Raw genomic sequence first — 14,897 nt, 5'->3', positions numbered from 1 at the left:
ATTAAAAAACATAAAATATAAGTTTAGTAATTCCCTATGTCATTTCCAGGTGCACCAAAATTACCGAAAAATCGAGAGAACGCGGTAGAAGATTGTTGTGCTTGTGGTTGTTCAAATTGTTGATGTTTTTATCGATTAAGGATAAAGATGCACATTTCGCACTTCGTAATGCATTAATCGAGCATTTATGGGAGAATAGAGGCGAAAATTGAATATTTATGTGGTACTTAAATTAAATTTGACTATGATGTAATATTTATTTAATTATCTTTTATCAATGATTTCACTTTTAGTTGATTTATCCTTTAAAATAATTTTGTAATAAATGATTATATAAGTGGTGAAGGTGAATGATATATGATGAATATGGAAAAAAGAAAAAAGATAGAATTTGTTTGAAGGAAATAAAAAATGAAATGTAAATAGAAGATAATAATATAATATAGAAGAGAGAGAAGAAATATTCTTTTTTGGTATAAAAAATTGTGTAATTGTTGGAGTAAATTTAGTGTTATACTATTTCCGTATGAAATTTAATGTGAAATTTAGTATTAGGGTTGGAGATGGTGTTAGCACGAATTTAGTCAAATATTTTCACATAAATTATAAGGAAAAAAAGGAAATAAAATTGGCCAAAAGTGATCGAATTGACCATTGATAGCACTTTTTGATTTAAAAATTTATGCATTATCCAGAACATCATTTTCTCTAGGATAATTTATTTAGCCAAGTGGCAACTCTGTGGAATTCAAGCCAACTTGGCAAAAGCTTATTTGGCAGACTTCACTCCCATTGATAAGACAGTGTACAACACTTCCTAAATCTCCTTTACAAGTACAAGTGTAACAGCACACCTGATAAGTGAAGTAGCGTCTCGAAATCTAAGCAGCTTCAGCTCGTCGTTAAGGTTACGTGTACGTGTAAATGACGCTCGAAGTGAGCGCGTAAAGTACTCACAGTGTAGTGGATAAGAATCCCTCTCTCTCTCTCGTCAATGCTACAGTCGAAACTTTCTCTCTCGAAAAACATACGTACAAAATCCACAATTTCCTTCCTTGTTCCACCAGACAGAGACATATACATATACACACCTTAACCCCTCCAAAAAAGCCCTCCACCATTTTCATCTCTCCGTTTCTGTTTATTATTTTTCTCAAATGGGTGCCAATGCATCTTCCATCTATAACAAATCTGATGATGGGTTGAATTTTGTTCCATTAAAGTCCAAGCTTGATGATATACCAGAGGCTTGTATTGCTCTTGTACTCTCATACCTTGATCCACCTCAGATCTGCAAATTGGCGCGTCTTAATAGGGCTTTTCGTGCTGCTTCATCTGCTGATTTTATTTGGGAACCCAAATTGCCCTCCAATTACAAGCATATTCTTCAAGAATTTCTCGGCCTGAAAGTTGCTGGCTTGGGTAAAAGGGACATTTTTGCTAAGCTTTCTTGTCCTGTATCTTTTGATGGTGGCACAAAGGTCTGTTCTTTAACATTTTTATGTTAAAAATTGCAACTTTGGTTTTCTTTTTATTTTTGGTTTTTTTTATATATAGTGTTATGTGAGTATGAGTTTTGAATTTTGGAGTTGATGATTTTTTGGGTGACAGGAAGTATGGATTGATAAGAATAATGGAGGGGTTTGTTTGGCAATTTCATCTAAAGGAATGGCAATTACCGGTATTGATGATCGTCGATATTGGAATCACATTCCGACGGATGAATCAAGGTGGGTATTCATAAATGTAATTTTATGTGTTCTTTCTTTTTGGCTGAAGTTGTCATGGCGTAATTGGTAAAGTTGACTCCATGACCAGGAGGTCAGGACTTAAGCAAGATTATGTACAACAGACCCTTGTGGTCCGGTCCGGACCGGACCCCGCTCGTTAGTGCACAAGCTGCTTTTTTCTTTTTGACTATTAAGGGCATGGTTATGCTGAAACTTAGTCATGAATGAATCTTCACTTTAGCACGATTTTTTTTTGTTTTTCTTTTCAATAGGTACATAGAGAGGGGGGGGGAGCAGGGATGATAGATATGCCTTGCATTTTGCAGGCTGATCCCCTGACTCCACCTCTGAATTTCAAGGGATTCTCACATAACATGAATGAAAATTCCTAATAAGGCCACCAAATCTTTTACTAATTTTCTTGTAATGTTATTTTTTATTTCGAGCAAGTCTTTAGACATTTTGAGTGTAAAGAGCCGTTTATAGTGTATTATTTACCCTCTTTTTGTGTTGCCAACCCACGCATACTACAACCTTTTAAGTAACCTGATAGTGTAAATATTATAAGCATATGAAATTAAACCCTTTTCATAGAATAATTTGTAAGTCCATCCCAATTTGTAACCTCAATATTTAGCAATACAATGAGAGGTTGATAGAAGACAGAGGTATTGGCAGTTCTAACAAAAAGCAACTATGCAGAACACTTCTTAAACCATGATCAGTGTAACTCCTCGCATAGGGGATTGTTCAAGTGATGTTGATCCTGGTGATCTAGTTGCTAGTGTGTGAATCCTCATGATCTCATTCCTAATAAGTCGGAGGCAGGCACAAAATAGAGCTAGCTAGCTAGCGCGTATAATGCTATTGTTCAGGGTGACTAATGAATGAGAGATCATGTAATGCTATTGCGGGGGTGGTGTGAAAGGTTTATGTTGTCTTTGGTAAAGCTTTACGCACAAAGTTGAGCTAGCTAGCTAGCGCGTTGGCTTTGGACATGTGTTAGGTTAGAGATTCATTCGGAATGAATCATTCCATTCATTTCATACATTTCATGATCTGGTTGCATTTTCCCCTTGTCCAGCAATGTAGACCTTTAAAGTTAATTTATACTTCCTCATATGTAATGAATTGGCTGGTTGATACTGATATTCTCATTCTTCATGTAGATTCCAAACTGTAGCTTATCTTCAACAAATCTGGTGGCTTGAAGTCGATGGGGACCTGGAGTTTCAATTCCCAGCAGGGTCATATAGCTTATTCTTCAGACTTAAGCTCGGCAAGGTTACAAAGAGGCACAACCGTCGAGTCTGTAACTATGAGCACATTCACGGCTGGGACTTGAAACCTGTACAGTTTCAGTTAACGACATCAGATGGTGATCGTGCCATATCCCGGTGTTACCTGAACAATGTAGGAAGTTGGGTACACCACCATGTGGGAGATTTTGTTGTTAAGGATGCCACTGTTCCAACAAAGATCAAATATTCATTGACACAGATAGATTGCACGCATACAAAAGGTGGTCTGTGTGTTGATTCTGTGTTAATATGCCCTAGTAGCTTAGCAAAACAATTGAGTTCTTGTTGATAGCTTTACAGCACAAAATCTTCTTAGGTGGCCATAATGTTTTTTTTTCCCTTCCTAGCCGGCCGGGGGGGGGGGGGAGGGGGTAGTTTGTACTAGTATATAGTTTGGTTTCTTCCCAAAAGTCCCTCCTGTTTTTGTAGTAATTACAATTGGGTCTTCAAAGTTCAGGTTTTTGTACATTAGTCCAAGAAATGAATATGGTAGCTGATTTTGAGTATATACTGTTGTTTTTCTTTTCATTTTTTTGCTTCAGTGTTCACTCTTTGAATTTTCTCTTTTTGATGATTTTGTATAGCTCTTATTCTTTTGGGTCATAGATTGGTTGGAAAATTTTAGAAAATTGAACAAGACTTTCATAATACTTTTGGTTGTTCAGATTAGTCAAAGACTCAAAAGCCCTATTTGGATAAGGTCATCAACTTGATGGTAAAGAAAGTTATCAGATTGTGACTTAATAGTATTTATGAAAAAGTTTGCTTAATAACAGAAATAATTAAAAGTTTGGAGTAGTCAATTATACATTAACTAAATAACCAGATGGAAAAGAACATTATTATTGCTGTCAAAATATCTGATAATATCTCAAGCGCAAAATATCTGAACTCTAAATACCAAAAATCCAAATAGTGGAGGGTCAATGGTCCATCTCTATCAACCTACGCCTTTGAGTTTTATTATCCGAATTATGTTGTTGTCAAAGGAAAATCCCTAATTCCTATTCCAGTTTTATCCTTTTGAGGTGGGGAGGCTTGAGTAAGCGTAGAAGAAAGACAACATAGTCGATTACCAAACAAAATTAACATTTTACAAAAAACAGGATTATCTTCTCAAATTTATTCTTCTATTTTCAATTAGTGTAGTGATAATTAAGTAGGGCGTTAAAGGAAAGAAAAAAAAAATTGTCTGGACAAATATTTTTATGATTAAAACTATTACGGACCCATTTGGATATAGATTTCCAAATATTTATTTGAAAAAGTTAATTTGGGTGAAGTTTGATATAAAATTGAAAATGTGTTTGGACATGAATTTTAGGACAAGTTTTGACATGTTAAAAAGTCCTTTTTTCAGCTAAAATATCCCAAATGGTCATGATTTGACCCAAAAAGAGGTCTTATAGCCTGTTTGACCAAGCTGCAAAAATCAGCTTATTTTGAGAAATGCTTTTTTTCAAAAGTGCTTTTCTCAAAAGTACTTTTGGTGAGAAGCAGTTTGTGTTTGGCTAATTAGTTTGAAAAGCACTTCTGAGCAGCAATTAGTGTTTGGCCAAGCTTTAAAAACTGCTTCTAAGTGTATTTTTCTCAAAAGTGCTTCTTAAAAAAGTGCTTTTGGAAAGAAACTACTTTTTTCTGCTTCTCCAAAACTGTTTCTACTTCTCCTCAAAAGCATTTTTTTTCCTTCCAGAAGTTTGGTCAAACACCTCAATTTTTGGCCAAAAGTGTTTTTGGCCCAAAAAAGCACGTTTGGCCAAAAATAAGTTTGGCCAAACAGGCTATTAAGCTATATTTGAGATTTGAAGTTTTTTTCAAAATTTCCCCAAAACTAGATTAATTCTATAAACAAACACATATTTGATTTGATTTTATTTTTTGAAAAAAAAAATTACCAAAACTTCTGGCCAAACGCATACTAAATATCTTTCTTAAGATGCATATAAATTTTTAAAAGATTGATAATATGGACCGATGTATATATTTTATCATATGTACAATATGTTACTATAAATTCAAATCAAGCATCTTCGTTTATTTTTTATTAAATATCTACAGCTAGGTGATGGTCTAGTTAGAAAATAGAGTGGACACAAAAAAAATAAAAAATTATAGCTTTAAGTTTTTCTGCAGAGCTGAATGAAGAACACCAAGGTGGACAGGACATGTGATTTTGCATATGTCTATGGCTCGCCTAATTCATGAAGATAGACTTGTAGTTTTGACTCTTAGTATAACGTATAAATTAAATTTACATAAAATTCTGCGAGAACGCCATATTTAATTAACTACTTCTATAATAAAATCAAGACTAACATTTCTTCTTAATGAAAAGAAAGACGACTCTAATTCATAGACGGTGAGATAAAGCATCAACCTCACCTCAATAAACATAAACATAAGATAGAGCAAAGAAACATCTTCTTTACTAATAAGATATAAAATAGTTTAAAGAAAAAGTTCCGTCATATTTCTTTTGTTTTTGTTTCGTCTGAGTTGAGTCCTAAAAGGCAACATGACACATACTAAAAATTAATTAGGCAACAATTTCAAGAAAATTGGAGGGTGGATAGCTAGAATGACAACCATCCCTATATGATACTACAAGGTTTTGGTGGAAGGGAAATGCAAATGATGATTTTTCTCAATTTCTGTCTAATTTCAATGGGACTAAAAAAGCGACATAGATGTTTACAACTGTTAGATATGGACCAACCATCAAAATATCATGAATTTCCATATATAGCTCAATATCCAAATAATATGGAGGGTCCATGATCCATGTTCACCAACCAAATTTCCTAGTCATGTTGCTGTCGAGGGAAATTTCCTGCCATTCCTAAATTCTCTGTTTATGCAATTCTTTTGGATTCCCAGACTTGAAAAGGTGAAAAGAAAAAAAAAGAATCTGGAAACAGTCAAACCTTATATACTGCGGAAGCAAGATAGCAGGATGGACAGCATCAATTACTCCATTCATCTCATATTATCTGTCATGATTCTCTTATCATGTCCCTAAAAAAAAATTAATTAGGATGTAATTTTGACTATTTTACCCTTATTTATGTTTTAGTATTTAATTTTTCTTCATTGATACTTGAACAAAGTTAGGCGTTTGTAGTCTTCAAGGATAATTATTACAAAGGATAAAAAAGGAAAAAGATAATTAATTTTTATCTTGAACTTCTAAAATGACAAATAATTTGAGACAACTATTTTAGTAACTACAACTGTTAATACGAGATGAAGGGAGTACATTTGATCATTTTATGGCACTATAAATCAGAACATGCTTATTAATTATATCTTAATTTTTTGTCACTGTACTGTTTAATATAAGTATTTTGTTGAGGTGGCCATCGGTCAGTTCGTTAATGAATATTATCGGTTTAGCATATCGGTTATCGATTTACAAATTTGATAAACCGATAACCGAACCGATAAAATATCGGTTATCGGTTATCAGTCAATCGGTTATCGATCATTATCGGTTCGGTTATCGGTTTACCCGATAAGATAATTCAATCTAGACTTAAGTAAAAAAGAGAAGACAATTCACTAGAGTTAAGCAAAAAAGAGAAGAATTCACATATAGTATATTACCATTTCTGCATTCTGCCCGGTGGCCACAACTGGAATAGTACTAATTCTTCAACAATAGTTGTCCAAATACATTAATAATAATACAAAGTAGTAGCAATTTCACCTTAAAGTTAACAAGTCCAAACATATAATACTAACAGTCTAAGATAAACTGAATGTTGCTTGTCAAATGCCTAACCGGAAAAAAAGAAACCATAGAGCAAAACTTTGATCGTGCAATACTAACAAAGAAATAAAAAATGCCTAGAAGGCAAGAAAATGTTGTCTGGTTGTCAAAGCTCAACGTACTGTACAGAAGAATAATGTTAAAAAATATACCCAAAACTGACGAAGATTGTTGATTGAAAATTGATAAGTGCGAAAAGAAATAGGTAGTAGGCATAGGTTGCACAACGTGCGCTCACAAAATTAAGGAACGAAAAAAAAAATAAAGAATTATTAACAGTCAAAAATACCAATATGAAGATGAATTTTGTTATAGAAATTAAAAGCCTAATGTAAAAGACTAAAGACTTATGCTAGAAGTAACTAGTAAGGTCTATGAAGAATGAAGATGAAGCGACTGAAGAGTGCGGCTGAGAAACAATAGGAGAGAATGAACTGAAGCCCAAACATATGTATATACTTAAGGGTAAAGTCGTAATTTTATTAATACTTATTGGGTTATCGGTTAACTCATTAATAAAATTTGCAAACCGAGGCCCGAACCGATAACCTAATAGTGAAAAAATTCAAAATCGTTACCGAACCGTTAACCCAATAACCTGATACCGTTAAATCAATAAACAATTAACGATTCGAGTTATCGGTTTTACCCGATTTATATCCAACCTAGTATTTTGTAGCTAAAGATTTTCAGAGCCACTGAAGAACACCAAGGCAGACTTCTATTGGTTAGGGACTTGGGGCCTTCTAGAAACAAGCATGCTCATAGTTTTGGGCCCCATTAAATGTACAATATTTCACAATAAAGGAGGTGCACAAACAGATTCTTAATCCAATCATCTCTTTTTATTAATCCAGTCAGTTCTTTTTATTTTTTTCATCATTTCGCCATAGGTCTAAATAGAAATCTATATATTTATTAAAGCAAAAAAGTTATCATATATAATTGACATTATGGTTAAGCCAAGTGGCAAGCTAATAAATATCAATAGTATATGATAACTTTATTCTACATTTGACTATTTTAGTTAAATACAAATATAATATAATATAATATATTGTTCTAAAATTTGAATTAAAAGATAATTTTGAATTTATAGATAAAGTTCTAAAATTCGAATTTAAATTAAAAATAAAATTTATCTTTTTTTTCATGTTATCATACTTAATTCGGTTAATGATCATATGCAATCATGTTAGGAACTTTTATAATTTTTTCTAATTATTTAAGTACTACTTCGCCTCTAGAAAAAAAACCACTCCATATAACTATAAAACTCTTTCACATTTAAAATCCTATAAGTATAGCTCTTCGAAACACTGTAGCTAGATTTGAATAAAATGAAATTCTTTTAAAATAAATGTATAGGGTACACGTCTATATTTATCTAAATAACAAAAAAGAGTTTACAAAATCAAATAAAAGTTTACTTACATATATAATAAAGTAAACATACATGCTAGAGAAAGAAACATCACAAAATCAATCAATATTAAAAAAACAAGAACAAAAGTTGTTTCTTTTTTTCTCCTTGAAGAATATTTGTTTGATGAGTCAATTTGCATAAATGGACATCAAACAAATAACAAAACTTTGGCTATACAACTGCTATCATTAATTTCAATTTAGCACATTCAAGGAATTGAAGGGTATAAGCTGAAACCCCTTCATTTAGCTATAGTCAAGCCAATATTGCAAGGGTATAATATTTTTTTTGTTGAAGAATATTAGTTTTGAATCATTAGATTATATGAAAGGTTTTTTTTTCAAACTCAACAAGAGAGAAAGTGGTTTCTAATTGTGACGACCCGACCAGTCGTCTTATGAGTTACCGCTCTGTTTTCCCCCATTTCTGCTTCATTATGCTTCGTTATCCGTGTTTTATGTGAGCGAGTTGGGTAGTTTGCATTCGGAGTGGATTTGGTAAGAAATGAGACACTTAGTCTCTTTTAAGAAGGTTTAAGTTGGAAAAGTCAACCAGATGTTGACTTATGAGTTAGAGGGCTCAGATGTGAGTTTCGATGGTTCGGTTAGCTTCGGGAGGTGATTTATGACTTAGGAGCATGATTGGAAATTGGTTTGGAAGTCCGGTGTAGGATTAGACTTGAATTGGCGAAGTTAGTATTTGGTAATTTCCGATTGATAGGCGAGATTTTGATCCGAGGGTCGGAAAGAAATTCCGAGAGTTGTTGTAGCTTCGCTATGTCATTTGTGATGTGTGCGCAAAATTTTAGGTCATTTGGACGTGGTTTGGTTGGATTTTTGATCGAAAGCGTATTTCGGAAGTTTTTAGAAAACTTAGGCTTGAATTCGATGTGAATTGATGGATTTGATATTGTTTGAGGTGTTTTGATGATTGGAACAAGTTTGAATGAGGTTTTAGAATGTGTTGGTACTTTTGGTTGAGGTCCCGGGGGCCTCGGGTGAGTTTCGGGTGGTCAATCGGACCATTTTTGACTTTAAGAATTGCAGAAATTGTTGTTCAGATATTGCAGAGAAATTGGCCTTCGCGATCGCGTGGGGCCAGTCGCGATCATGTAGAAGGATTTTGGGCTGTCCTGAGTTTGGCCTTCGCGTTCGCATTTGGGGAATCGCGTTCGCGGAGGGCTTTGTCGTGTTGCTTCGCGTTCGCATGCAGAATCCTGCGTTCGCGTATAAGGAATTGTGGCTCAGAGGTGATTACCCTTCGCGTTCGCAACTGGAACCTCGCGTCCGCGAAGGTTGGATAGTTGAAGCATCGCGTTCGCAGTGCTTTGGTTGCATTCGCATAGTATATTTTTGGAGCCTTGGAATTTTTCCCTTCGCAATCGCGAGGCTTGGGCCGCAATCGCGATGAAGGAATACCAGAACTAGGCAGAAAGTTATAAAACATTCCATCCGCGATTTTGAGCCATTTTTCCACCATAGCTGATCATTTTGAGAGCTATTTGAGGGAGATTGAAGAGGGATTCAAGGAGAACTGATTGGAGGTAAGATTTATGAACCTAAAATGTGATTCTATTGTAAATTAACCTAGAAATTCATGGAATTTAAGCTAAAAATGGAAGAACTAGGGTTTGGGATTTTGAACTTTTGAATTGGGATTTGAAGGATCATTTGAGGTCGGATTTGAGAACTTTTGATATGTATGAACTCGTGGAAGGATAAGGAACCCGTTGGTGTAAAAAAAATTTGAGTTTCGAGAAGTGGGCTCGGGGATCGGGTTTTGCTAATTTTGGGATTTTTGATATTTTTCGATTGTTTTTGCTTGGGCTTTGTTCCCTTAGCATATTGTGACGTATTGGTTCTGCTTTTGGATAGATTCGACACGCGTGGAGGCCGATTCGAGGGGCAAAGGCGTCGCGAGCTAGAGTTGTAGCCGGTTCGAGGTGAGTAATGATTGTAAATGATGTCCTGGCGGTTTGAAACCCCGAATTGCACATCGTAGTGCTATATTGAGGTGAGACACGTGCTTGATGATGAGCGTGAGGTCGTTTACTATTGGGGATTGTGACTTGGTCTGTACCGATTGATGATTTTACCGCATATTTGATTGAAACTTGTTTGTTATCATCATGATTTTGGATGATTGCCATATTTGGGCTTCGTGCCAACTATTTGAACTCTCCGGGGATTTTTATCACTATTTCCTCACTGTATTGATTTATCACTTGAACTCAGTCCTGTTGATATTTACAAACTCAGCCACTCTTACTTATATTTGAAACTTAAATGATATTCCTAAAATATGTTTTGGGTTGAGAATTACTGTTTTACTAATGCCCAAGGGTTTTCTGATGATTTTCGGACTGAGTGAGGCCGAGGGTCATATGTGAGGATATGCTGAGCGATATGAGGCCGAGGGCCTGAGATACTTTTATACGCCACGAGGTGGCTTGAGTGACGTGAGACCGAGGGCCGAGTGATGTGAGGCCGAGTGCCGAGAGATGATGCCATGAGGTGGCTTGATATAGCGTTTGGGTCGTAAGGAGCCCCTCCGGAGTCTGCACACCCATAGTGAGCGCGAGTACCCATCATGAGCTCGAGGGGCTGATATTGTTCTGAGCGATTGTTATTGTTCCCGAGGGGCATATTTCTACTTGTTATTTACCTGCTAAATTACATGTTTTACTTGGTTTAAAGGAATTTTATTTGACTTCCTCACTGATTACTGCTTTAAGTGATTTTACTGCTTGATATAAAATTTCTTTGTGTCTTTACGTATTTTCTTGCTTTCAGCCATTATTTTTATTTATTACTCACTGAGTCGGAGTACTCACATTACTCCCTGCACCGTATGTGCAGATTCAGGCATCGCAGGTCCGCTCCTGAGTGCTGATCCGCCTAGTCCAGGCAGTGTTTTTCGGAGACTACGAGGTAGTTGTTGGCGTCCGTAGCCCCCGTGCCTCCCTTATCTTACTATTTTCATGTCCTTGAACTTTTGTATCGGATTTCGTATCTAGTAAACTGGTATCCGGATTTATGAGTTGCTCATGACTTGTGACACCCCGGTTTGGGCTGTGTCAGGATGGTTTCTACTGTTGTTATCGTTATTTCTGCAAATTATGGTTATTATATCATGTTTCAGAACTATTTATGGTATTTAACTGTTTAAAAGAGGTGTTCGATTTTGGCCTGGCTGGCCGCCATCACGACCGGGTTCGGGGTTAAGGTCGTGACAAGTTGGTATCAGAGCCTAGGTTACTTAGGTCTCATGAGTCATGAGCAGGTTTAGTAGAGTCTCGCGGATCGGTACAGAGACGTCTGTATTTATCCTCGAGAGTCTGCAAAACCTTTAGGAAACTTCATATCCTTGAAATTCTTGTCGTGCGGCCTTGTTGATCTGAGAACTAAACTTCTGTTATTCTATTCTCTCACAAATGGTGAGGACGCGAGCTACCGGACGAGGTGGACGACCACCAGTGCCACCAGTTGAGACCAGCAGAGGCCGTGGATGCGGTCGTGGCAGAGGCAGAGCAGCGAGGGCAGTACATGTAGATCCACCAGCTGCCCTAGCTCCGGATCAGGCTCCAGCTATGGATGCTCCAGCAGCACCAGTTCAGGCACCAGTTGTGCCCATTGTGATTCAGGGTCTTCAGGAGGCCTTGGCACATATCTTATCAGTTTGTACTAGCCTGGCTCAGGCAGTTTAAGCCACTACAGCAGCAGCTACTTCACAGGCCCGGGGAGGCAATCAAACCCCCGTTGCTCGCACACATGAGCAGGTAGTGCAGGGACTTTAGACACCGGGGGCACCTCCAGCCCAGCCGGCTGCACCAGCTCAGGAGTTTGTTATGCCAGTTATGACGGATGATGAACAGCGTCGTCTTGAGAGATTTGGTGGACTCTAGCCTCCGTCATTCAGTGGTGCTGAGGGCGAGGATGCCCAGGATTTTCTGGATAAGTGTCAGCGGATGCTCCGTACAGCAGGGATCCTTGAGTCTAGTGATGTGGCATTTACTACTTTTCAGTTTTTTGGGGCCGCCTTCACTTGGTGGGAGGCGTATGAGAGGCGTAGGCCGGTTGGTGCGGCACCCCTTACTTGGCAGCAATTCTCCACTCTCTTCTTGGAGAAGTATGTACCGCAGTCCCGTAGAGAGGAGCTGCGTAGATAGTTTGAGTAGTTACGACAGGGGGATATGACTATGTCATAGTATGAGGCGAGGTATTCTAAGTTGGCTCGTCATGTCGTCTGGATGGTTCCGACAAATCGTGAGAGGATCAGGAGATTCGTTGATGGCCTCAACTACCATCTCCGTATTCTTATGACCAGAGAGAGTATTGGGTGCTACATTCGGGAAGGTGGTTGATATCGCTCGCGAGATTGAGACTGTTCACCGTTAGGAGCGAGAGGAGAGGGAGGCCAAGAGGCCTCGAGGATCTGGCAGTTACAGTGGTGCTCCTTCGAGGGACTAGTTCCAATATGGTAGAGGTCGTTCTTTCAGGACTGCTCAGTCAGCCCATCCAGAGTATCGCGGGGCATCTTCAGGTCGTGGTTATCATGGGTCTCAATAGGGCCAGCCTTCACTCAGCGCCCTCCCAGCTCAGAGTTCATCTCATGCCTCATTGGCTCAGGGTTCTTCTATGCCGAGTGCATCAGCTAGTCACTCCGGTGCGAGGGTTCCCTTTAGTCCCCTTCTCCAGCACTTGGGAGTTGTTTTGAGTGTGGAGAGTTTGGGCATGTGTGGAGGCAGTGTCCTTGTCGTGTTGCTAGTTTGTCCCAGCAGAGGGGTCAGCCCTCGACTTCTGCTCCACTTACTTCATCACCCGCCCAACCAGCTAGGGGTGAAGGTCAGGCAGCCAGGGGTCGCCCCAGAGGGGGAGGTCGATCAGGCGGTGGCCAGGCTCGTTTCTATGCACTTCCAACTAGACCCGATGCTATTGCTTCATATGCTGTCATTACAGGTATTGTCTCAGTCTGCCACAGAGATGCCTTTGTATTATTTGATCCCAGTTCCACCTTTCCTATTGTTATCATACTTTGCTCGTTATTTGGGTATGTCCCGTGAGTTTTTTGCTGTATCTGTTCATGTATCCATCCCGGTGGGCGATACTATTATTGTAGATCGTGTGTACCGGTCATGTGTGGTGACTATTGGGGGTCTGGAGACCCGAGTAGATCTATTGCTATTGAGCATGGTAGATTTTGATGTCATTTTGGGCGTGGATTGGCTATCTCCGTGTCGTGCTATTCTAGACTGTCATGATAAGACAGTCACTTTGGCTATGCCGAGTGTACCACGGATCGAGTGGCGTGGTGTGACTGATTATGTTCCTAGTAGAGTGATATCTTTCTTGAAGGCCCAGCGTATGGTTGGGAAGGGTTGTTTTTCATATCTAGCGTTTGTGAGGGATGTTGGAGCTGAGACTCCTAGTATTGATTATGTTCCAGTTGTGAGGGATTTTCCCAATTTTTTTCCTGCAGACCTGCCATGCATGCCACCGGACAGGGATATTGATTTTGGTATTGACCTGGTGTCGGGCACTCAGCCCATTTCTATTCCGTCGTATCATATGGCACCAACGGAGTTGAAGGAATTGAAAGAACAACTTCAGGAACTCCTAGATAAGGGATTCATTCGGCCTAGTGTATCACCTTGGGGTGCACCGGTTTTGTTTGTGAGGAAGAAGGATGTCACGATGAGAATGTGCATTGATTATAGGCAATTGAACAAAGTAACAATTAAGAACAAGTATCCTTTGCCTCACATTGATGATTTATTTGATCAGCTTTAGGGAGCGAGAGTGTTCTCCAAGATTGATCTCTAGTCGGGTTATCACCAGTTGAAGATCAGGGATTCAGATATTCTTAAGACTGCTTTCAGGACCAGATATGGTCATTATGAGTTCCTTGTGATGTCTTTCGGGCTAACCAATGCCCCAGCCACGTTCATGCATTTGATGAACAGCGTGTTCCGGCCTTATCTTGATTCGTTCGTTATAGTCTTCATTGATGATATTCTGGTGTACTCTCGTAGTCAGGATGAGCACGCGGAGCATTTGAGAGTTGTGTTGCAGAGATTGAGGGAGGAGAAGCTTTATGCAAAGTTCTTCAAGTGTGAGTTTTGGCTCAGTTCAGTGTCTTTCTTGGGGCACATGGTATCCAGCGAGGGTATTCAGGTTGATCCAAAGAAGATAGAGGCGGTTCAGAGTTGGCCCAGACCATCCTCAGCCACAGAGATTCGTAGCTTTCTTGGTTTGGCAGGCTATTATCGCCAGTTTGTTCAGGGATTCTCATCTATCGTATCGCCCTTGACCAAGTTGACTCGGAAGGGTGTTTCATTTGTATGGTTGAACAAGTGTGAAGAGAGCTTTCAGAAGCTCAAGACAGTTTTGACCACAACTACGGTATTGGTTTTGCCATCAGCTTCAGGTTCATATACTGTGTATTGTGATGCTTCGAGAGTTGGGATTGGTTGTGTATTGATGCAGAAGAGTAGAGTTATTGCTTATGCTTCTCGTCAGTTGAAGCCCCATGAGAAGAACTACCATGTTCATGATTTGGAGTTGGCTGCCACAGTTCGTGCATTGAAGATTTGGAGGCATTATTTGTATGGCGTATCTTGTGAGGTATTCACTGATCATCGCAGTCTTCGGCATTTGTTCAAGCAAAAGGAT

At 38.5% G+C, this 14,897-nt stretch overlaps 1 protein-coding gene across 1 annotated transcript; it reads left to right on the top strand.

The window, feature by feature from the left end:
* Positions 1-1,023: 1,023 nt before the first annotated feature.
* On the top strand, positions 1,024-3,388 carry LOC104211473 (F-box protein PP2-A13-like). Its single transcript, XM_009760534.2, has 3 exons — positions 1,024-1,481; positions 1,612-1,730; positions 2,900-3,388. Exons 1-3 carry the CDS (start codon positions 1,158-1,160, stop codon positions 3,318-3,320), a joined length of 864 nt encoding a protein of 287 aa, XP_009758836.1. The 5' UTR covers positions 1,024-1,157; the 3' UTR covers positions 3,321-3,388.
* The last annotated feature ends 11,509 nt before the right edge of the window (positions 3,389-14,897 follow it).

The sequence above is a fragment of the Nicotiana sylvestris genome, chromosome 1, assembly GCF_000393655.2.
Source record: "Nicotiana sylvestris chromosome 1, ASM39365v2, whole genome shotgun sequence".
Classification (NCBI taxonomy): Eukaryota; Viridiplantae; Streptophyta; class Magnoliopsida; order Solanales; family Solanaceae; genus Nicotiana; species Nicotiana sylvestris.
Note: the sequence above shows the minus strand (reverse complement) of the source record. Positions and strands in the feature narration are given on the sequence as shown.

Bases quoted from the DNA above. Each gene is read 5' to 3' on its own strand.
- LOC104211473 (XM_009760534.2), top strand. From the start codon at position 1,158: ATGGGTGCCAATGCATCTTCCATCTATAACAAATCTGATGATGGGTTG. The intron at 1,482-1,611 runs GTCTGTTCTTTA...TTTGGGTGACAG, and splicing joins CTTTTGATGGTGGCACAAAG to GAAGTATGGATTGATAAGAA. The intron at 1,731-2,899 runs GTGGGTATTCAT...TTCTTCATGTAG, and splicing joins ATTCCGACGGATGAATCAAG to ATTCCAAACTGTAGCTTATC.